The sequence below is a fragment of the Lytechinus variegatus genome, chromosome 9 (assembly GCF_018143015.1).
Source record: "Lytechinus variegatus isolate NC3 chromosome 9, Lvar_3.0, whole genome shotgun sequence".
Classification (NCBI taxonomy): Eukaryota; Metazoa; Echinodermata; class Echinoidea; order Temnopleuroida; family Toxopneustidae; genus Lytechinus; species Lytechinus variegatus.
In genome coordinates, this window is record NC_054748.1 from 4,581,540 (window position 1) to 4,605,287 (window position 23,748).

Genomic DNA, 23,748 nt, shown 5'->3' on the forward strand with positions numbered 1-23,748 from the left:
GAATTGGCTGTTAATGTGTAAGGGATGTTTCACTTTGGATTGAGTGCATGCTTATTGTCTTCTCAAGGAGGGTCGTTGTGTTTGTACCACGGACATAAAAGGAAGTGGTTTGTACAAAGAAATAATTCCCAAAGTCGAGAGGATGCGAATGGTATCTCCAATTTTGCGTCTTATTTGTGGTACAAACACGACATGGAAGGGGTCCGGGTCTAGTGGTTAATATTCTCGTCTTTCAATCTGAGCATGCTGAGGGACATGGGTTCGATTCCCAGCGGTGAGGTAAATGGGTATCGACAGGAGGTAATTCCTCAAAAAGATGTGAGCACCGGAACTGGCGGTAGAATATAGCTTAGCCAGGGTAATATTGGAGCGCTTTGAGCACCTAACAAGGTGGATACGAGCGCTAAAAATCCTACATTATTATTAGTATTTGTGTATTTCCACATACACTGGCTTCTCTGTATAGGCCTATCTACTTTCGCTTCTCATACGACGGTCAATTTATAAGATTTATTTGCTGCATACACTTTCTAATTAACTTGATATTTTGATTCTCTGTATAAACAAGTAGTGAGAGGGAAGTGTGTAGACAAATGGATATTTGATAGAATCCAATGCTGTGTGATAAGGAGTAGACACACACAAACAATTTTCTATGTCATTACAAATCATCACACTCCGAGGGATTTTTCTAAAATCGAATCCGTAAGACACCCCAAAACAACAAACGTGTATAACTATATCGATTTTTAAAGATTTTTTTTTCACGTGACCGAACGGATCCCTCTTGGGAAGCAATATTAAAATTTGTCATGTTAAATGCCGATAAGACAAAAGTGTGCCCCCCCCCCCTTATGAGCGATTCTTTTTTCTTTTTCTTGTTGATTTTTTCGGGACGCAATATTTTAAATTTTTGGGTACCCCCTTTTTTGTTTGTCAAATTTCTCCCTGAAAAATGTCCCCCCTTTTGGAATATCCTGGATCCGCTTTATCTTTCATCAAAATAAAATGATAATAATTCCCATCCCCCCCCCCCCCCCCCTACCCCCCCCATCTACCCATACCATGTCGTTGCGCTGATGATACATGTTCGCCTATTTCTCGTTGGTAGTCATGTGACCTCTTTCAAGTTGCAATTCAATATATCTATGCACCCCTCAGACCTCTGATTACGTCAATCTTAGGTAGCTCGTGACATGAGATATCATCACTATGATCAGGATGCTAAGCCGGTTGGGTGTTTCATAAAGCTGATCGTAAGTTAAGAGCGACTTTAAGAACGAATGGTGAGCCTTTCTCACGCGCTTTAATCACCAACGGACATTTAATGGTGCATATCATTTACCACCAGATAGGACCACCAGTCTTTCTTAAAATCGCTCCTAAATTTAATACGAACGCTTTATGAAACGGCCCCCTGGATTCATCCTAGCAAAGACAGTAAGGTTAGCCACAGTCTTAAAGACCAATTTGCATTTTGCTTTCTTTTCCATCGATACTTGACTGTTTAACAAAATGAAGGAGACCAAGTTGTTTTTACTCGTAGTAAAAGCTGCGATAACCACGTTTTACATGCGCTAGTTGATTAATAGTAGTAGTAGTATAGTAGGAGTATTAGTAGTAGTAGTAGTAGTAGTAGTAGTAGTAGTAGTAGTAGTAGTATAGTAGTAGTAGTAGTAGAGTAGTCCTATATGTAGTAGGCAAATATAGGCAGCAGAATTTGAAGTAGTAGTATTAGTGGTTAGCATTTTTTCCCTTGTGAGTGAGGATTTTTTTTGTCATGATGGTAGTAATATAATTATTTTAATGATTACAATTATCATTATCATTATTACAGGTATTATCAATATTATTGTTATAGTAGCAGAAGTAGTGGTAGCAGCAGCAGCACTAGCGCGCAGTTTATAAATTCAACAGGCTATTTTGATCTTATCATTTCAGCGATTCTGAACTCTAATGATACACCTAGTTAAGTTTAATAATCGAGCCAAAGATTTTGATAGGGAAAACATGAAGAGAGGTGCAATATTTCAACAACAAAAAAGTCCTGAGCAATCGAAAATGTTGACATGTTTAGTACAAGAACCTAATTTCGTGATGAATTTTGACCGTATATCTAAATTTGAAAATATGTCATATTCTACCCTTTCTCATTTCCTTATTTTTCTTAGTCGTGGATTTTTTTATTTGTTTATTTTATTTGTTATTATTTTTGGGGAGTGAAACTAAAAGTTAGTGATTTTTTTTTCTTTTTCTCATCATTTACACACGCCCACCTTATCTTTAAGCAAGCGCCAAATCGTTAGCTCACTTTCAATTATCCGTCCGATAAAGATAACACGTATGGACAGCGGCTAAAGTCAGCACGAGGTCATAATGTTTTCCTATATGGTATCCTTTAACGCCGAACGGTGCGGGAGAGCTGATATTTTCACTCGTATTTAATCTAATTGTACTAATTGGAAAGTATTGATCCATGATTTAAGAAAGGGAGTCACACGCAAAAGCAGTTTAACATTCAGCAAGTATTCTTGTATGTTTCATCGCTGGAATGCATCGACTTTCGCCACGTTTGACTTATATTGCTTAAGAGCACCCTTCTCCAAGTTCTTCATTCTAAGATAAAATATGCATTTTATTCATTTTAGGGATTTTTCTGAGATGGACCTGATGTCTAACTAATAATTCACTCCTGTTTCAGATAAGATGTTTTTCATAAAAATGGAAAGGTCTTTCGGAGCATTTTCATAAACATGTTCCATTCAATATTATTAAAAAAATAATTCATGACATTACAAACACTGAATTTGGGGAACAAAGCTGCTTTAACTCCCCGGCATTAATAATATCATTTAACATGATGAAAAGGCTGCAACATCATAATTTCACGTTCTTAAAAATAGGAACATTGTGAAATCATTAGCAGGTCTAGACTTATACATTACAGTTGTATTTCACACTTGAAAAGTGAGGCTAAGTGGATTGAATACCCTATTGCAGTGAATGATAAAGACTTATCCTGTTTGCACGTTCAAGAGCAAGATTGATTTATTGATTGATAGAAGTAAACATTGCATCAGCATATGGAGTGTCTGTCTCGTGCTAAAGCAACACCAGAGTCTCATAAGACAAATGTTAGCAATCAAACGTACGCTTGATTTTCACGATTATTTGTACAATGCAGTCAATGCAATCAATTGTTTTTAAATAAGGTTCTACGGTGAATGCTGAGCTTTGTGTAGATGACGCCCCCCCCCCCCGTCAAAAAATGTTTCATCCTGGATTGTAACATACCCCTCCAGCTGTATATATATATATATATATATATATATATATATATATATATATATAATATATATATATATATATATAAATAGTGTAAAGAAATGGATGAAGATAACTATGGTAGGCGTAGCTTAAATCAAGGTTCCCCAGAGCTATCTACCCTTTTAAAAAAATTGGTGATGCCGAAAAAAATGTCTCTGCCGGGAATCGAACCCGGGCCCCCAGCTGTGAACGCCGGTGCCTTAACCACAGAGACGGGTTAGTGGTTCGGGCGACCCTGATCCGTAACCTCCTCAGATGGCTCTGCATGCACAAAGATGATGACGATGACGATGAGGATGAAGAATATGATATGACAACAATACAGATAATTATAACAGTGATAATTATTAGTAACTATGATGATGATGATGAATATAACAATAGTTACAATGATAACATTTGATTTCATTTTATTTATTGTTTCGAATTCCAGAAAAATATTAAGTCATATGAAATTAGTGAATTATGTGATAACCCTATTTAAAAAGCATAGCTTCTAGACATACTGGTTCCCAAAAGAAACAATTGATATTGATTAAAAAAAATAATACCATGACTGTAACCCATCAATCCTTTTAGAGCGCACTTTTCTACAATGGTTGCACATTAACCTCACCTGGGCTGAGTGCAACACAATATGGATATATTATTGCTAGGATTCGAACCCATGGCCCTCTGTTTTAAAGTCCGGAAACTGCTCCACTGGGTCACAACGCTCCGAAATTCTTAAACGTTTCTCCAAATTAGGAGTATTCTGCATTTATTTTTTCCCATTTCCTTGTTTTCACATCTCCTAAAATGTTTTAAATCTTTTTGCAAGGCATATTTGTTTTTCCTAAAAGTTCACCCTGAAGAAAAGTTTGTTGTAAAAATAGCAGACAAATAATACATAAAATATTGGTGACGGTTCGAGGAAAATCCATTAAAGATCAAGAAAGTTATTAGAATTTTAAAGTTTTGGATTTGTGACGTCATATGCGATCAGCATTCCTACATAGCGAATTGTGAAAAAATTAATGAACTTCAAATTTTGTATGGTTCCCGATGAATTTAATTTGTTTTCTATTTATGATCGGGTGTGAAATGGTTTGTCCATTGATATACAAAAGGCACAGTAAAAACCATTTTCAATTTTCTGAGAAAGTGACATTTCATTGAATTTTGACCATTCGCTATGTAGGAATGCTGCTCGCATATGACGTCACAAATCCAAAACTTTGAATTCTAATAACTTTCCTAATCTTTGACGGATTATCCTCAAACCTTTATCAATATTTTTCATTACTTTTTTGCTATTTTGTACGATAAAACTTTCTTCAGGGTGAACTTCCCCTTTAATAGAAGCATACTGAGATAAACCCATGATCGGAAAATACAAGGGGGTACATTGCTAATTCATTAAAGGGGAAGTTCACCCTGACAACAAGTTGATTGTAAAAATAGCAGAAAAAATAATAAAAAATATTGCCGAAGGTTTGAGAAAAATTCATCAAATAATTAAAGTCATTCCAATTTTAATTATTTGATTTGTGACGTCATATGCGAGCAGCTTTCCTACGTAGCGAATGGTAAAAAAATCTATAAAATATAAAATTTAATTTTCTCAGAAAATTGAAAATGGTTTTCACTGTACCTTTTGTATATCAATAGACAAATCATTTCACACCCGATCATGAAAAGAAAACAAAATTAAGTCATCAGGAACCATACAAAATTTGAAATTCATGCATTTTATATTACATAACACATGGGGCAGCTGCTCGTTTATGACGTCACAATTCCAAAACTTTGAACTCTAATAACTTTCTTACTTTTTAACGGATTTTCCTCAAACCTTCACCAATATTTTTTACTATTTTTTCTGCTATTTTTACAACAAAGTTTTCTTCAGGGTGAACTTCCCCTTTAAGCACAAAGATGGTCAATAATATTTGTTTTTAAAGCTATGGAAATGACCTTATCATTCATATCGTTACAGATCAATAAAAATCTGTTGTCAGTATGTGTTATTCCTATTGTCTAATGTTAACATTTTTTTCAGGGTACAGGAGTGATTACATAATTTGAAAAAAAAGTTTAACATTATTCCAATGAGTTACCGGTACAACATTCCTAATATTCCTTCATTTTTAATGCTGCAGGAAGAACACTAGACTCGTAATATTGATTATTTTGTGGCTACAGCTGTGGTGTCATTACGTAGTTCAATACCTCTTAACATGATTCATAATTTTATACTTTATTTCAGTGCGCAGGAGGAACAATTCTAGGCTTCGCAATATGGATTCGATTTAATGAAGACTTCTTCAAGCAAATACCAGAGGATGCTGGCATTGGAGTTTACGATGGAACCTATATAGTCATGGCCGCTGGGGGAGCTATAATGGTTGTTGGATTTTTCGGCTGCTGTGGTGCTATCAGAGAGAGTGTATGTCAGCTATCTACGGTAAGGATACTAATGGGGTCTCTAGTTTGACGTTAGACAAGCCCCCCCCCCCCCTATTTTGGGGAGGGACGGGGTAGGGACACTGCTGCTTCCCGCATTTCAACCAGATGTGTTAATATTCTGGGGTTTTTTATGGGGGGGGGGGGGGGGATAATTTGGTGGTATTTATGAACATCATACTTTTCAATAAATTACATTTTTAAATTTCACATTACATGCCCTCGTAACCTTTGAAAGAGCTTTCTTGTAAAGCAGCTTTAAATTGAATGTACTGTACTGTGGGAGAGTAAATTATCAAAAGAATAAATAAATGAATACATTAATAAATTGATTAATAACTGTCTTAATTACCTTTCCAAACGCCCTCAACTTTCTGACAAATGCACTCAATGACATGTTTTTATATAATTGTAAAATATGTGTGTATTTCTGCATTTTCTCTTTGCAGTATTTCGTCATCGTGTTCATCATATTTTGCGCGGAAATAGCAGCTGGGGTTTGGATGTATATAGAGAAGGATAAGATAGGGGATTCGGCCGGGGAGTACTTCGACAAACTAGTACAAGAGAAATACAGCGGGGATGTTTCCGTGCAAATACTGGTAGACTACACGCAAAAGAGGGTAAGCCCCCCCCCCCCTGATATGCACAAACCACGCATCAGTAAATTAGTCTGCATACGCAGACCCCAGGTTTAAGTAATTCTCATAGTGCATATTAGGCCTAAAGAGTCTGAATTTGCGAAACTGGACTCACTATGTACTGTGGCTGGCTCTATGTTTTGGTACAGATATAGAGTTCTGTGTCTAGTCTTCGCTCCAGAATGTTATCGTTAAAGTATTAAAGTAGTAGTAGTAGTAGTATCATTATTGTGAGGAATAGTCCATTTTGGGATATAAGGCTAAATTAATATTACGCTTACTTTGTATTTAACCAAGTGCAGTGCAGACAAAGAGTAAAGTTACACCAAATGTGTATTTTACTGAACGGGTGTAGCCAATATGATATTATACCATTTATAAAGGATGGCTCAGAATGAAATACTAGAAATATTTGGGCAAATATTTTCACGAATCGAAGATGAGTGGAAACCCTCCAGCATTTGGTGCTGGTCAGCTTATGCGAATAACACATGCCCCAGTAAATAAATGATTGTATTTTATATACAGTTGATTATGCCCAATTCAATTCAATTTCGATTCAATTCTTTTTCAATTCAATTCTTTTATTTTTCATTTCCATTCAAAAATAATACAAAGTAATATAAAAACAATACAAATCAAATACAATTTTACAGAAGGGCATTCTTACTTCGTAAAAAAAAACAGTATAAATATAGAGCATAAATGGATATGGAAATGAGGGGGATCCACTAAAAAGCAAAGCTTGTAAAATTGTGGATCCCCCTTGGAAAAGAAGAAATTATAGTCGACTTACTATATGCGTACATGCATGTATTACAGGAAAAAAAGAGAAAAAGAAATCATATTGGCGGAAACATAATAACTGAACAAATGCAAAGCTTTTCACACCAATTTCAAGGACAACATTTTTTATATTCAAGAGGGCAAAATATACCTGTTTTCCCTCTCGTAGGAAATGTTAAAAAAATGCAAATTGAAATGTTGTTTCTAAACGTATGAAATTTCGTTGGGAATTTGCAATTTGCATCCCCCCACTAAGAGAAATACAAAAAATATGAATTATAAAAAAGGGAAAATATCCTTGTTTGAATAAATATTATTAGATGTATAAGTACGATGTGCATGAATAGTGGTGTATTACACATAACAGTAGGTAATATTTAACCCTATCTAGGCCGGGGGGGGGGCCTCGGAGGCCCCCCCTCAAAGAATCGCGCGATATTTTCACCGCGCAAAATTTTTTGACCGCGCCGCTCGCTGACTTTTTACTCTAAAGTCTTGCGCAACTTTTGAGACCAATTTTGCGTCACCCGGGTACGTGGTTCCGAAATTACGCAACATTATGTAAGTGCATGTCAGACCAAAAATTGCTCAAAAACGTGATTTCGTGTACGAAGTCAATGCAAATTGTGTTTTCAACCAAAATTCATAAATGCATGATTATTTTTAGTTTTGCTGGTCTAAATGTATTTATTTTATGCTTTTTATGATCACAGAAGAGTCCCCAACAAATTTCATTGAAAAAACAATGAAAAACGAAAGGTCAAAAAACAAAGAAATACATAAGAAATTGCAAAAAACAATATAATACATAAGAAAATGATTTGATATCGCAATTTTTTTCATGTACACTTGCTAAGAACACCACAAAGAGTTTCTATACCGAAAATTAGTACATTTGGAGCTTTATTTAGGGAGTTAGAGGAAAAAGAATGATTTCGCATACTAATTACGCATAAATTAGCATAATTACTTAATAGCAATTCGCATGAAAAATCTTACTGTACAATCTTGTAGATTATGTCCCAGGCAACCCGCGTGCCGATTTTCGGCGTGATCGCGCGGTCGACGGCCGAGATCTTAAGGGGGGGCCTGGGAGGCCCCCCCCCCGGCCATATGAACTCCCAAAATACCCCGGCCTAGATAGGGTTAATCTCAAGATCAATTGATGTACCCCACCCCATGTCCCCTGCTTTCTCTCAAAATGTAGTTTCGTTGCTGTGGAGCCAGTGGTCCTGATGACTGGACGTTATCAAACCAACCTATTCCAGATTCTTGCGGGAGGAATTGTACCGAAGGATGTTACGACACGGTTAATGAGGGTCTGTATGAAGAGGTAGGATTACTCATTCTTCTTCTTCATCTTTTTCTTCTCTTTCTTCTTCTTCCCCTCCTCTTTTTTCTTCTTCCCCTCCTCCCCTCCTCCTTTTATTCACTTCTTTTTCTCTCCCAGAAATGATAGGGAAAAGATAAAATAATCCGATTATGACAGTGTGAGATTAAATAAAATATATATGTATATATTTTTTTTATTATTTTCTTTGTTTCTAGATTGCTTCGCTTGCTGTTAGCTATTTGCAGAGAGTTTCCTCAATATGCCTATTTCTTAAAACTTATACGCCAGTGCCGTAACATAAAATCTAACAAATGATTTTTTTTCATGGATTTATACTAACATCTGTATCATTTTTAATATATCTTTTCAGGGTTGTAAAGTAAAGATTGTCGACATACTCAAACAGAACTTGTACATAGTAGGCGTAGCTTGTGCAACTGTTGCGTTGGTTGAGGTGAGTAGCTAACGAAGGAGAAACACTGTCACAGCCATGGATGAAAATCCCAGGGAGACGCGTCCCTCCTACCCAAAATAGTGGGGGGGGGGGAGCCGGGGCACGATGTCAAATGTCCCCTACGGTCTTCTATGACGAAAAAAAAATCGAAATTAAACATTATTTTTAATTTTTTTGACGACATTACCTTACCTTTTGGGTGATACCCCCTTTTTTCTTTTTTTTTTTGCTCGTCAAATTTATTTTGGCCGTAATGACCTCATATTTGGCGTGATAACCTTCCTTTTTTTTGCTTGTCATATTATTTTTCTGCCCCTTGCCCCCCCCCCTACCTTTCGGGAAAGACTTTCGCCAGTTACCATGGTTACAGTGCGATCATCTTATTCACACTATTCAATAAATCAAATTTAGAAGTACGAAAAAGAATTTCACACCGTGGCTTCCTCTATGGCATGTATGGTGTGGATGTTCACATTTTGTTGGCATAGAAGACCATGTGATTATGGGATTCAGACTGTTAAAATGCTCATATTTAACAGAGCGAAGACGATTCCACAATGCATTCGACACTGTGAACACACAGGAGAACACTGTTCTTTACACTATAAGCTACTGTGTTCACAGTGGTGTTATCGGTGTGTGTACAGTATGTTCACTGTGTGCCCAACGATGTATCCACAGCTTATCTGAAGTGTGTCCTACGTCGTTTTCACAGTGTATGCACAGTTTTTCTACAATGGGGAACTCATTTTACACTAACACTGTACATGTGCCCAAAGTCATGAAAGTGTGGCGGGATCTCTATATTGTTACAGCTTAGCATTTTAAGGGTATAAAAGACATCTTCTCACACACATATATGTGAACACAATTAATTCCCACTGTGTAGAAGTTTCAATAGTGTGACATTATATTCTATCAGGTTAACAGTATTTATTAGATATTCATATACACACACCCTCATATGTGGTCACACTGTGATATCCCACACTGTGAAGATATACACAGTGTGTCTTTACTCTTCACACTTTTAAATTGCAAGAGTGTGCATTGTAAATTCACATGGTGCACTTTGTCGACACAGATGAGGTGTGCGTATTATTCATCTTCATATAGCTAAATTTGTGTATTTTAAAGGTCAAGTCCACCTCAGAAAAATGTTAATTTGAATCAACAGAAAAAAATCGGATGTAAAATAAGAAAGATATGACATTTCAAAGTTTTGCTTATTTTTAATAAAATAGTTATATGAACGAGTCAGTTACATCCAAATGAGAGAGTCGATGATGTCACTCACTATTTCTTTTGTTTTTTATTGTTTTAATTAATTTTTTTTTCAATTTTTACGAATTTGATGATGAGGACCTCCTTGCATGAAGCACAAAATGTTAAAATAATGGAATTCCACATGTTCAGGGAGGAATGAAAATTCATTTCTCTTGACTGACGAGAAAATCAAAATATTTTTATATTTCATATAATGAAATACAAAATAAATAGTGAGTGAGAGATATCATCAGTTCCCTCATTTGCATAGCGACCGAGATGTGTGCATATAACTTTTTTGTGAAATGAAGCGAAACTTTAAAATGTCATAACTTTCTTATTTTACATCCGATTTTGATGAAATTTTCAGTGTTATGCTTGTAATTTTTTTCTTTTTATTCAAATCAAGTTTTTGTTGGGGTGGACTTGTCCTTTAAGAGAGTGAATTACATCTTTAGTTCACTCTTGACACACTCTCAACACCCACAGTGCGGATGTGTCCACAGAGTATTATCTACTCCAGCAGTATAACAAAATGTGAATTTCACCCTCCAACAGCCCACACTGTGTACACATTGTGTGATCATGTGCTCTTTCATGTATGGATATATACCATGCTGTCTGAATTCCCTGCATTTGAAATATATCACTATTGGATAAACACATGACTGTTGTTTTTATGGATTGGAAAAAAAATAAGTTTCTGGAATGCTCATTATTGTTTTTTACATTTTCATTACAACAAATTTATTTTCATCTCCTAATTATTGAATGGGTTGTGATTTTCAATTCGTTTTAGTATCATACTTTAGTCAAACATGTATATGTAATCTAAACAAACGCTGTATTGTTAATGTGGTGATTTATCAAGCAGCTTGCAAATAAAATAAATAATAAATCTTACGTGACGAAACTATATACTTCCTCCTCTCCCGGGCTCCTCTCCAGGTACTTGCGATGATCTTAACGGTATTTCTATGCAGGAGAATAAGACGAGAGTTGGATGAAGACGACGAGAAACCTTACAATGCTTAGCATGATCGGACAATCTAGATTATATAGAACTACCAAGTCAATGAAACGAGGGCCCCGTCTCACAGCTAGCTCCGATTGTTCCAGTCAATCTCAACTATGGAACGCGAAGGACGTATGCCATCTTTATAAAATGCATACATCGTGAATGCCAATCTACTTCCCAGGCTCATCAACGCATCCAAACCGACCGATCGTATACTATTCGAAATCGCGTGATCGGTATGGAGTCGGCTGTTGGTCCCAGTGACAATGAACACGCTGTTTGATCTCTTACACAGCGTTGTTTACTAAATGAAAATTACAGTAGTTGTTTAGCAATTTAAATAATCAATTCATTGATGCATTGAAAATTAAATCTGTTACTAAAACAAGCATCTATAACAAAAATTATACTGTGTTTTTACCGTGTGCACTATATATATCCTCTTACATGGGTAGTCGTTTCGATCATTCAGCTTCTTTTTTTCGTTTCTGCAGGCTCCACTTTACTACCGCTATACCTACCCGAACATCACGGTCCAAAACTCGTTCTGATACTCCAAGCGGCAAAGGTGGAAAAAAAATATTTCTTGTAAAAATCATACACCAAATCTAGTTTTAACAAGTATTCGAAGCTTATTTTTTTACTCTTCATCCTAATTTTACTCCATATCCATCATCCAGTTAGCCTCAAAATTGGTGATTTAAGCCAACACCGAGTTCCTCACACGTATAAATAATTCGCTGACGGTTTTAAAACATCGCACATTAGTTTCGGTGTAGGATGTTTACAACAAATATGTATCTTGTCCAACCTTTGCCATTCGGAGTGTCAGAGCTAGTTTTGGACCTTGATGTTCGGGTAAGCCCCCATCACACTTATTCGGAATCAGCAGGAATCAAACAGAAGCAAGAACGGAAAAAAAAAAAAATCTAGATTCTTTTAGAGGAACTTATGAAGTCACCAAACTGGAGTTGAAATTCAGTAAATTGACCAGGTGAATCATCATACACTAGTCAAAATGAACCGCAATGGAGTCAGATTAATGATTTCATGCTCCATTCATGACATTCTTGGACATTCTAGGCGCATTTTACATATCCTGACTGCATTCTGAGTGCATTCGAAATATTTTTGTCATTTCTTTTGGAAGGTTTTGGTCATGTTCAAAGAATTCGAGGGGTATATTTTCGAACGGTGTTCGAAGTAGATTTAAATGACCAACAGATGGTCGAACAATAGTCCTTTCATTCCGGCCAATTCTGCTTGATTCGGAATAAGTGTGATGGGGGTTGTAGGTGTAACGAAGTGTAGCGGTATGAAGTGGGGTGGAGCGTGCACGAACATCACTTGAGGTAGGGGGGGGGGTACTTTGGCCTAGTTCATAGTAATACCTCGGTCACATTTGCTCTAAGGCGGCCGTACGGCGAGTCAAAAACAGCTTCTTTATTACTTTTATTCATTTTAATTCAAACCACCTATATTTAGCTGGTACAAAAATGTTAAAACGACTGTTTTCGACTCGCCGTACGGCCGCCGTAGAGTAAATGTGACCGAGGTATACACCACTTCGGGCGTTAAAGAATTCTTACATCACGGCTTCCTATTTATTAGGATATCAACTTAAATAAAAATAGCACTTTAATGGACAATGCGTTTACGCTTCATACAGTAAGCACGGACGAATTTAGATGAATCGCCCTTATCGAGGCTTTGTCGTTCTCAATACAATGACCGTCCATGCATATCGCTATTTTGTTCCATTGTTGGTAAATTGGGCTAATTGAAAGAATCATTCACTCGGAAAGAGATTTTTTGTCACGTTTTCGGAAACTCTAGCGGTGAACGTGGCGATATAATTATTCATTGCGTGGGGCTCTTGATTTTATTTTCTATGTTTTTAATTCTCTTTCTTTCTTTTTTTTTGGGGGGGGGGGCAGACCGTATTAGATGAGAACAATCATGACAATAGAAATCAGTCTCATAGTGAAAAAAATATTCCTATCAAGATTTCAGTTTGTATTGCAGTATTATAGTCCTCTTAGATTATTTCTCGTTAAGATTCTATCATGTACTTATCGTAGTTTTTTCTTTTTTTTCGGGGTTGGACCTCTATTAAAGATGAACACCATTTCTCATAATGATCTTAAAATGAGTTCAAACAGAATCCAGTGAAAATGACTACCCAGGTGTTTGTATGTATAAATAATTATGTCTTACCTGCCTGATGGGGTTGGGAGGTTTGGGGAGGAAAACCTGTGGGTTATGGCTGTTAAGTTAGTCTTTTCCATACCCAGGCAGCCTCTCCAACTCTCATCCAGGTCTTATTTTCTCTATTATGTACAAGTTTGATTGATCTTGTCTCTGATCTGTTTGTATTCTTTGTTTTTTAAATGCCAAATAAGATGATAAAAATAATAATAATGTGGCAATTGGCTGTAGGGAAAATGTGTAATTGCTGAGAAATGAGCAAAATAAGAACAGAAGTCTTAAACAAAATGTCGGGTATTTTTACCAGCGATATTGATACGCTGTCCCACCTATGCCTTTTCGTGTTAGTCATTATTAGAACCATCGGTTTTCAGCTAAGTTTTTATGATTTCACAAAGATGAGTTGTACAGATCTAGGATAATAAGGCGGTAATTTTTACCGTGTAAAAAAACATTTGTATTTACCGTGTACAAACATTTATAATTCAGTCATTGGCTGCCAAGGATGTGTTGATGCTTAATAAAGACCATTACTGTTGTATTAATATCATTAACCTTGATTTAAAAAAAACTTTGTAATGAAATAGTTGTCTGCTGCAACTACTTTTTTTTACTTTCAACATGTTTAAGAGAAGATGATGTTCACACGATACAGGAAAATGGCGTAATAAATGGATACACTTATTTTCTACTTCGAGGGGTAGGGGGTTATAGATTGAGTTGAAACAAAGTTATTGTCAACTAATCCAAATCTGGACAATGTACATGTAAGTCGTAATACAAGCATTTTACTTGACCCTCTCGGTGACAAGACATTTATTCCTGCGACAATTGTTCCGGGCTTAATTCGTCTAAGATATAGCTTTAGGGTTACAATAGGATTGTATGTTAGGTTTAGGGGGTTACACTTCGTAATCCCGAAGGTTCGTAATTCCGAAACTCGTAAATTGCCTATACCTCGATGTTCGTTAATCCGAACATCTGTAGCGTTATTCCGAAGGTTCGTTATTCCGAAGATTCGATAATCCGAAAACGAAATAAGGTTCGTTATTCCGAAGATTCGATAATCCGAAAACGAAATAAGGTTAGTTAATCATTTAGTTTTCGGACTAACGAGCCATCGAAATTAGGAACCTCATTTCTTTTTCGGATTAACAAACCTTCGGAATTGCGAACCTTTGGAAATACGAACCTTCGGAATAACGAACCTTCGGAATAACGAAGCTTCGGAATTACGAATGTATGCGGGTTTAGGCTTAGGTTTTGGGTAAGGTGTAGTGTTACACTCAATGTTGAATTCGATTAGTGCGTGCAATTTAGAGCGGAGAAATTGTCGCCGGGGCAAATGTCATGGAAGGTTTCTCTCATCATTTCTGCATCTTTTGGTATGAAAGGCCAAATGCATTAAATAAAGAGGGCGCTTTTGTGTTTGTGTTTCAGCACTAAAGATGATCAGGAGCAATATCTATTGCTAAGCAGATTTTACATTGAATTTGATTTGGTACATGGAAAGGAACAACAAATTATAAAAATCGTCCACATTTTATTGATTTATTATTTGGCTCGTCCTTCCCTAGTCCCTATTTTATTTTTATTTTTGTCCGTTCATTAACTGCCGAAGCACTCAAGGAAAAGAAGGAAGTATCTGTTAAACATGTTCTTTATTGATTTCCATTTTCTCAAAACGAAATATGTTTCCCCCCATGAAACATGCAATCTGTGCTTATCTGCGCGATCAGAAAAAAGACTTTAAAATGTTAACCTGTGTTGAGAAAAAATGAACAGTATGCTTGTTGCGTACTAAATTATGTATTTATGTTTTTAAATAGCAAACACATGGAAGGATGTTTTTTTAAAGTGAAAAAGGCAAACGTGGGAAATGTTTATCGGAACAAAATTAACTCGTGTATCGTTAACCCTTTATTAACCACATTTGGGTATAGAATTAATGTTTTTGCTATCAGGGCGACGTTTAAAAGAAATTTTATTTGGTGAAGATGTTAGTATACATACAAAGCATTTGAAATAGCTTGATATTTTTTGTTAAATAACATACGGTATTTATATTGCGCACATTTCCACCTTGTAAGGTGCTCAAAGCGCTCCTATATTACCCGGCTAAGCTAGGCGTTCACAGTGCATACAACTTCTTGAGGGATTACGTCCTACCGGTACCCATTACCTCACCTGGGTTGAGTGCAGCACATTGTGGATCGGTTTCTTGCTAAAGGAAATTACGCCATGGCTGGGATTCAACCGGAGGCTAATCCACTGGGCCACCACGCTCCACGGAAGAAAAAAAACCCGTAAAGATTCTAATTAATGAGCGTTTGCAAGTTGTTTCACCAACAATCATGACAGCATGGCGATTACAGGCTATTTGTGTGGGCAAAATTAAATGCATATGCCTGATCATTTATATCTACATTATTTTTTCAGCAAAAGAATCCGAATAGTTTCCTTTCTTCTGTTTCCTAAAAAAATCCGGTAAATTAAGCTTCTAATTCTGTCATCTGGTTATGAAATGGAGAGTATAGTTATTGTGATTGTACACAGAAAACAAAACAAAACGAAACAAGAGGTTGATGTTGTAACTTAAACCCTAGTCACATTTGCTCTACGGCGGCCGTAAAAGTGTCGAAAACAGCCATTTTAACATTTTTTTGTAATAGCTACGTATTGGTGGTTTGAATAAAAATGAACACAACAGTTGTTTTCGACTCTCCATAGGAGACATGTGAATGAGGTAGATGCTTATTACCGCGATTGTGAGGCGCCCTTTTTTTGGCTGCAGTTTCTGTTTGTGGTAACTCCGTGGGAACTCGGCAGGATAGCATTTTTAGCTGGTAAACGCCAAGCTGGCATATTCCCAATTACCTATGAAACGTTTTACGTCTAGGTTAATCAGTCATAGTGGCTGACGTTATAGACGACAGATATCACTCGGGCCTTTTCATCAAAGTGGAGACAATGGCAGAGTTGGGATTCGAACTCACAACCTTGCGATTATGAGTCCAATGCTCTAACCACTGGACCACACGACCCGTAACATTGGCGAAGTCGTTTCTCGATCGATCACAATCATTGCGTTATACTGATCGGTATACCATTTGTCGGTTAAGATTCCTTTCCCTTGGTGTGACTTTGGCGTTATACTGAATGCTGTTTTCCTTTGTACTTTTGTTACTGCTTATTTAACGCGTATAATTTATTGTTATTTAATTGATCTTGTATATATGTTAATAAATAGTCTTTCAAAAAATATTACTTGCTTGTGTATGTATGAGTATATTTTAGTGTCACTTTCTTAGGAGAAAAGAGGTTACTGTTTTCAAATTGCAAGGGGAGGCCTCGGGGCGGACTGGTTGGAATTTAAAGCAGGTACAAACCAATAGCGCCATCTCGAGTCCTCATTCCTGGTCAGTTTCCATAACTGGGCGTTGTTGCGTGCGCCTGTAATCCAAGCTGTTGGGAAGTTACAAATTGATTGCAGAGGTTCGAGTCCTGGTCACGTCTTTCGGATGGTGACGTTAAAGGTCGGTCCCAGACGTGAATAATCATATCTGATTGATACACGTCTGGCAAAAATCAAATACACACACCTTCCCCATAATGCTAGTGTAGTCTAGTAAATATAGACCCATTTGAATTATTACATGTCAATTGACTACTCAATACATTTATACCGCAGTAGCCATGCTACCAAGTAGTAAAAAAAATACTTTTCCTCTCAAAACATTTTAGTTTCTCTCAAAATACAATTATATGCTAATATAAGTAGATGTATGAAAATGTATATTCTAAGACAATGTATTCATAACACACAGCCAGTGAATGACTACCACACAGTTCACTCCACCTTTACGAGGGCAGAGAATGAGAGATACATAATCCCGTGAAGGTGATCAGTTGGAAAAGGTGGAGTTGAAAGGGTAAAAGGAATAATCATAGTCATAAAAGGTCCATGGAATAATGGAAAATTATATAGAGAGGGTCCCAATGGGGGGGGGGGGTATAGAAAAGGAGAAAAAAAAAGAAAAGAGGAAGAGAGTAAGAAAAGGGTGAGGCAGTCAGGACCGGTGACATTTTTCCGACTAACATAATGGGGGGGGGGGGTCGACGACCTTAGGCTCAGGTTTTCCTTATTTTATTTTTATGTGGAGTTACCGTTAGGAAGATGAGTAAGGGACCATTTTTTTTATTATATATCACCTAAAGATTACAAATTCATCGACCCCACCCTCAACACTATACTTACTATGGACCCATCATGTGTTAATGTGCAGGTTAGAAGTGTACCGGGGGAATTGCTTGTGATTTTACAAATAATAACTTGTTACTTGTCGCAATAATCCCAAAACGCAGCTCCTTGGAAGCTATACTGGGATGTCAATAATGTCATGTGCCAATGGAGGTGACAAGGTGCAGGATTTGGGTTGGCTCACATATTTACAATAAAAATGAGCATGCAGGGGTGCGAGTAAAAACATGCATTGGTCCATTTATAGCATGTGGGACCCAACAGGAGGCTGCATCATGCTGATGATAGGTAGTGCAGCCTCTCTGTCTCTTTCGTTATCTTCATCTGAAATTTTTGTCTTGTCTTTAAATCAGCTTCGGCGATCCTTGAGTCACACACGATGGTCAGGGAAGACAAGGCCACATGGAAGTCCAACTAATATTTTACGTCTCAATGACACAACTCATTATTGTCCCGATCCATTCTTTTGATTAATTTACTTATATTTTATGCCGTATCGGTAGTTTTCGCCCTTGAAATTGGTTTGTAAATCTTACAAAGACTGTTGGTATGTATTATTTTCTCCGTACTGACAGGGGTTATTACTATCATACTCATGATAAAAGAAATCCTTGTTATTATGTCCAATTCTTTTATAAATATCGAATGCGGAAATGTAAATTACTTGTATGTAGTAGTCTGTGAATTTTTTTCACTTTGTTTTAAGACCAGGGAATTTGCGGCTGAATGGCTGTCATGACTGAGAAAGTGCATACACTCTAAAAAATATTGGGTGAAAATGCTCCATGAGGGTAATTTTGTGTTTAACCAACATTGGGCTTTAATGGGGGGGGATAATTTTATTTATCCAGTGTGGTGAAAATTACCCCATTCTACAGTAATTGCTGCTTATAATTATTTTTAACCTTACTCGTCAATACGCTACCCGCATTGGGTAAAGTACTGCCCAAAACATGTTGGACACGTAATTACCCTCGTGCTGGTTGAAATTCTACCCAATATTTTGTGCAGTGAAACATAAAAGACTGACAATGTATGTTTTATCGCGTAGTCCCCTCATGAACTAAGCTTCTCTGCCAATCAAGTTCAAAGAAATGTGTCTGAGCTAACAACTTTACAGACAAAGCAGAATGTTGTTGTAACGCTCTCCCATGTCATGCATGTTGTAACACTAACCCATGTTCACACACTGCGTAATGATGCCTGTGTTAGAAAAACAAAGGAAATAACTATATAAAATCAATGCGTTGCCATTGTAAACGAATATTATTAGCGACAAAGGACTGAGAAAAAATCAATACAGTGCAACGGAATATAGTTGGCTGCTCCTATCATATATTTTCATATTTTACCGATGTAAACCAGAACAGCAGCTAAAAATAGCCATTCTATCAGTGATCAAATTAATCATAGACCATTTGTCATAAACATGCCGTCTACAACTGCCATTGCTGTGGTAGGATAAACATGATAAATGCCGATTATTAATAAGGTGCAAGCTTTGAACGGTATCTGACTTCAACCACATCCTGACAACGTGGAAAGTATAAACCAACTGCATAATGCATCCATGAAAAATAAGTGAGTAAATATTCAATTTTAATGTTGACATTTCGAACAATTTCAACTCCCTCAATTTAACACAAAAGCATGCTGAACATTAGAAAAACTAAATTAATATTGATCCAGCTGATTCCTAGAGGAATAGGCCCGGGGTGTAGGCATATTTAAGTTTATATCCTACATAGATTAAAACATGAATGCTGATTGATTTAAATAACATCACATGACCAAACATAATCTTATGTTTTTTGCGATGATATTGAAATAAAACGCCCACTAAAACTGCTATTCCTTGGCGTTAATGAATAGACGTCCACTATTCCATCATCAATGTCGTCACTGATCATGACCATGATGACGGGCAAGCATTAAACTGTGCATTACTTTCAATGTGTTCTTTATAGTATGGATAGACCAGAAGAAGAGCTATATATGAATATTGTCAGAAAAATATAAAAATTATGCACTCTTCAAAATAATGCCATTCACTGGAAGCTTATTTTGCTGGGGGCGCAGCGATGGTTTAAACAAGCAAATATATATATATATATATATATATATATATTATATATATATATATATATGTATACGTATGTGTGTTTGTGTGTGTGTGTATAATCACAAATGGTTTAGTAACTGCCGTATAAATAAAAGCTCATATCTTAAAAAGGAGCATAGCTCTCCAAAATTAAAGGTAAGGACACAATCTTCGTCAGTGCCCATGATGTGACAAAAAAAAGATAATTAAAAATCTGTTTTTTGAAACAGCCGTAAACAACACGTCTGTTCATGGGCATACGGAATGTGAAATATTCCTTTCAAAGAAATCTATGCGCTGAAGATGGAGGGTGCGCACTGTCAAAGACGCATGTAAGGAGGCGTTGCCATGACTGCAGGATAACAATGATAACCATGGCGAATCTCCGGCTCCAAAACAGGAAAATCTGAAAAGAGTGTCACCGCCAACAATCGAGGTTTAGCAATGAAATTGACTGATTAAAATAGAATAAGCCTGCTTCGGCATGTGGAATAAAATAATCACAAATAGTTTAGTAAATACCGTAGAAATAAAATCGTAGATTTTAAAAGGAGAATAGCTCTCAAAAATGAAAGGTAAAGTCACACAATTCGTCAGTGCGCATGATGTGACAAAATACACTCTAAAAATGAAGAGCTACGAGTAGTCAATTGAGCTCTTAAAGAGCGTGTACAGTGACTGCACTTCGGAGTGCTGATTTTACTCTCTTAAATTTGAACTAGACAATTCAGTACCGTAAGGGCACTAGTATTCAACCCGTTTGAAGAGTTTCCTCAAATATATAGAAATACAGAATTTACCTGAATTTCAGACCCATCTTATTTCCAAGAGCAAATGCTAGTTATTCTTTGTCCATATTTTTTTTCTTCAACCAGTCGACTGTGTGCGCGGGCGATCGAATTATACGGCGATCGTTTTTGGCACTAGTATTCAATCCGTCGGCAGTAGTATTCAACCTAGTGATTTAAGATGGCCCTGTCTCTCGATCTGCCCTTGTCCCATCTGACTATGGACTAGACCATTTGAGATGAGACCAAGTGGGGAATTAATCAAAGCCAGAGACTTAAATAGATCTAGATCTAATTTAGCAATCTAAACCCTTTTGAGATTTGCTATCTATCCTCACTAAGTTGAATACTAGTGCCATTCAGTGCAAAAGGGGATCGCCACATAATTCGATCTGCCGCGCATACAGTCGACAGATTGATAAAGAAAATACCGACAACAGATTACCCTGGAAATAACAAAGGTATGAAATTAAGATAAATTCCCTATTTCTAAATATTTTCGGGAATATGTCAAATTCTTTGAATTATGCCGGGTTGAATACTAGTGCCCATACGGTATACTCGATAAAAGTGCAGTCACTATACACGCTCTTTAAGAGCTAAAGTAGCTCATCGTTTTTTATAGTGTATACATCATGAGATGATATGTATATTTCCTTAACATATTTGATGAAGGTCCTTTCACAGAATTAAAAAAAAATGTATTTCTAAAATATGTGTATGAGGAGAAGGGGGTGGGACCTGCGTAGTGAAAAAAATAAAAATATCTTTATGATGGCGTATCGGAAAAAAACATACACACAATAAAACAATCCTGTTCCGACGGCTTTATACAATTGTTTTTATTCAATTCCTTCCAACAATAGAAAAGTAGGCCTTCGGACCACACCAAAACATATCAACAATAGAGCCGAAAGACGTAATATTATCTTAAGAACAAGCGTCCTTCGCAAAAGTCTTTGTATTCCGTACCGTCGTGTAGAAATGAACAAAAATTGATAGAAAGGCGGGTAGTCAAATTGCAATTTGTAATTGCTATGATAATGTTAGCATTCAACCTGATTTTTTAAAAGAAATCTTACATCAATAATAATGCTATTAATTACAATAATTACATTTATATATGTGTATATATATATATATATATATATATATAATATTATATATATATATATATATTATATATATATATATATATATATACATAAATACATCAGAATTGTGTTTCTCAGCGCTTTAGAGATATATCATTAAATACCCAGGTGTAAACATGTTATGCATTCCGTGAGGAGCATTATAACAGAAGTTGATTATCTATGGTCTTACTCTAATTCTATAGAATAATGTGACCCAAATCTTGTGTGTATGAACATGCATCTACTACTTAACATGACTCTATGTCTCGTACCGAATACGTTAGACGAAGAAATATGTAGATCGGTAGGCGAAGAGTCATGGAGCGTGACCTGAGTTTATTGAATCCGATAAAGTGGGACGATCGAGGTATTATTAGGTCATTATGTGTATTATATAACAAAATGTCCCCGTCTATGGAATTTATAAGTTCGAATGTTTTTTTAATATAAAAACAAATTACATTATTTGCTTTATAATTTAACCTTTCGACATTTCATAGACATGGGCATTCTGGTTTGAGATATATACAACGTGATAAGAATGTGTAGTTTAAACCTATAATCCACCACGATCATCCTACTTTTCCGATTCAATAAACTTAAGACACGCTCCATGATGCTTAACAGTATAAGCACACCGGTAACCCGAACACATGACATCCTGCACACGTCAGCCCGAAAAACCCAGGTAAAAATTACTTTATACTGATATATATATATTATACGATAGTGTTATTATATCTATTATCATGATTATTACATCTGTGCAATCATGTAGGCCTATCTGTTGTACCCTTTGCACTATTTATATATTTCGTTTAAATTTGCCTTTATATAACCCTTCAAGAAGGCTTGAATCCGAAAGCTTGGAATAATATGTGGTATATAATTATCAGCAACGCCAATCGTCTTGTCATTTTTTCGTATATATATATATAATATATATATATATATATATATATATATATATATATATATATATATTTATATATATAGTGCGTTCCAGATCCCCCTCTGACATAGCGCTGAATTTATTCCAAAACATGATAGCACTCTATTATGTACAGGACTATGTCATTTCATGTTCTAAATTGTATCAAAATTCCATTGGTCTCGCATTAGCAGTTATGAATCTACACTCTGTTAAATAACAGCGGTGCATTTTAGTCCATTCCAAGGCTGCAACACTAACGTATTTCTGCATTATACTTGAAATGTTAACCCCATTTTAGCATCCAGTATCTGAGCAGGGAAAGCTCCCTGATCTATCCAGGCATACCAAATCAAAAAGTTGAGCATGTTCTGAAGAGCAAGAAACATCCAGAATAAAGATTATTTAATAAATTGATAATCAGTGCAAAAACCAGAACGAAATTTTGAATAATGGATTAGTACTAAAGGCTGTACAATGAAGGCAAACCACAAAAGTATCACATTTTGAGATAGCAAACATTGCCAGTAGAATTTACTTTTTATATTCAAACAAGTGCGTTTACAGTGAATTAACTTGAGTCCAGTAACTTGATAAGAAAATAGTAACAGTAAAACGAAATACAGTTGTTGACATTTGGTATGAAAGAGTCATTACCTGTTGCGTCCGCCCGATTGTGCATTTCTTATTATTAGATTTGAATTGGAATGTAAAGCACTGTTGTTGCCTTTCTGAACATGCTTTAGGATGCAATTTGACGAGACTTGCTGGATCATGGACATGTTTTGGGTCAGATCAGGAAATTCCCTGGTCATATTTAGACGATCAAAGGTGGTTGATATGCTACATAGTGCAGCATGTTGGGCTGAAAGTACCACTATTACATAATAGATCATGTATTCAAAGCTGCTGAAGCTCGACCAATGGGTTCTTCTTTTTTTTAGAAGTTAGAACATGAAATGAGTTCCCTATTTCCTCACATTTAATTCAGAATAATATTCAATTTTGGAAAAATTCACCGATATATCAGAGGGACATTTTTTTTTGTGCGTG

General features: G+C 36.2%; 1 protein-coding gene across 1 annotated transcript; it reads left to right on the forward strand.

Annotated features, from left to right (window-relative positions):
- Positions 1 to 5,574: 5,574 nt before the first annotated feature.
- On the forward strand, positions 5,575 to 11,482 carry LOC121421665 (CD63 antigen-like). Its single transcript, XM_041616430.1, has 5 exons — positions 5,575 to 5,773; positions 6,222 to 6,395; positions 8,407 to 8,532; positions 8,903 to 8,986; positions 11,201 to 11,482. Exons 1-5 carry the CDS (start codon positions 5,690 to 5,692, stop codon positions 11,285 to 11,287), a joined length of 555 nt encoding a protein of 184 aa, XP_041472364.1. The 5' UTR covers positions 5,575 to 5,689; the 3' UTR covers positions 11,288 to 11,482.
- The last annotated feature ends 12,266 nt before the right edge of the window (positions 11,483 to 23,748 follow it).

Excerpts from the sequence above, each read along its gene's own strand:
- LOC121421665 (XM_041616430.1), top strand. The coding sequence starts at position 5,690 with ATGGCCGCTGGGGGAGCTATAATGGTTGTTGGATTTTTCGGCTGCTGT. Across the intron at positions 6,396-8,406 it reads TAGACTACACGCAAAAGAGG|TTTCGTTGCTGTGGAGCCAG; the intron begins GTAAGCCCCCCC and ends CTCAAAATGTAG. Across the intron at positions 8,533-8,902 it reads ATGAGGGTCTGTATGAAGAG|GGTTGTAAAGTAAAGATTGT; the intron begins GTAGGATTACTC and ends ATATCTTTTCAG.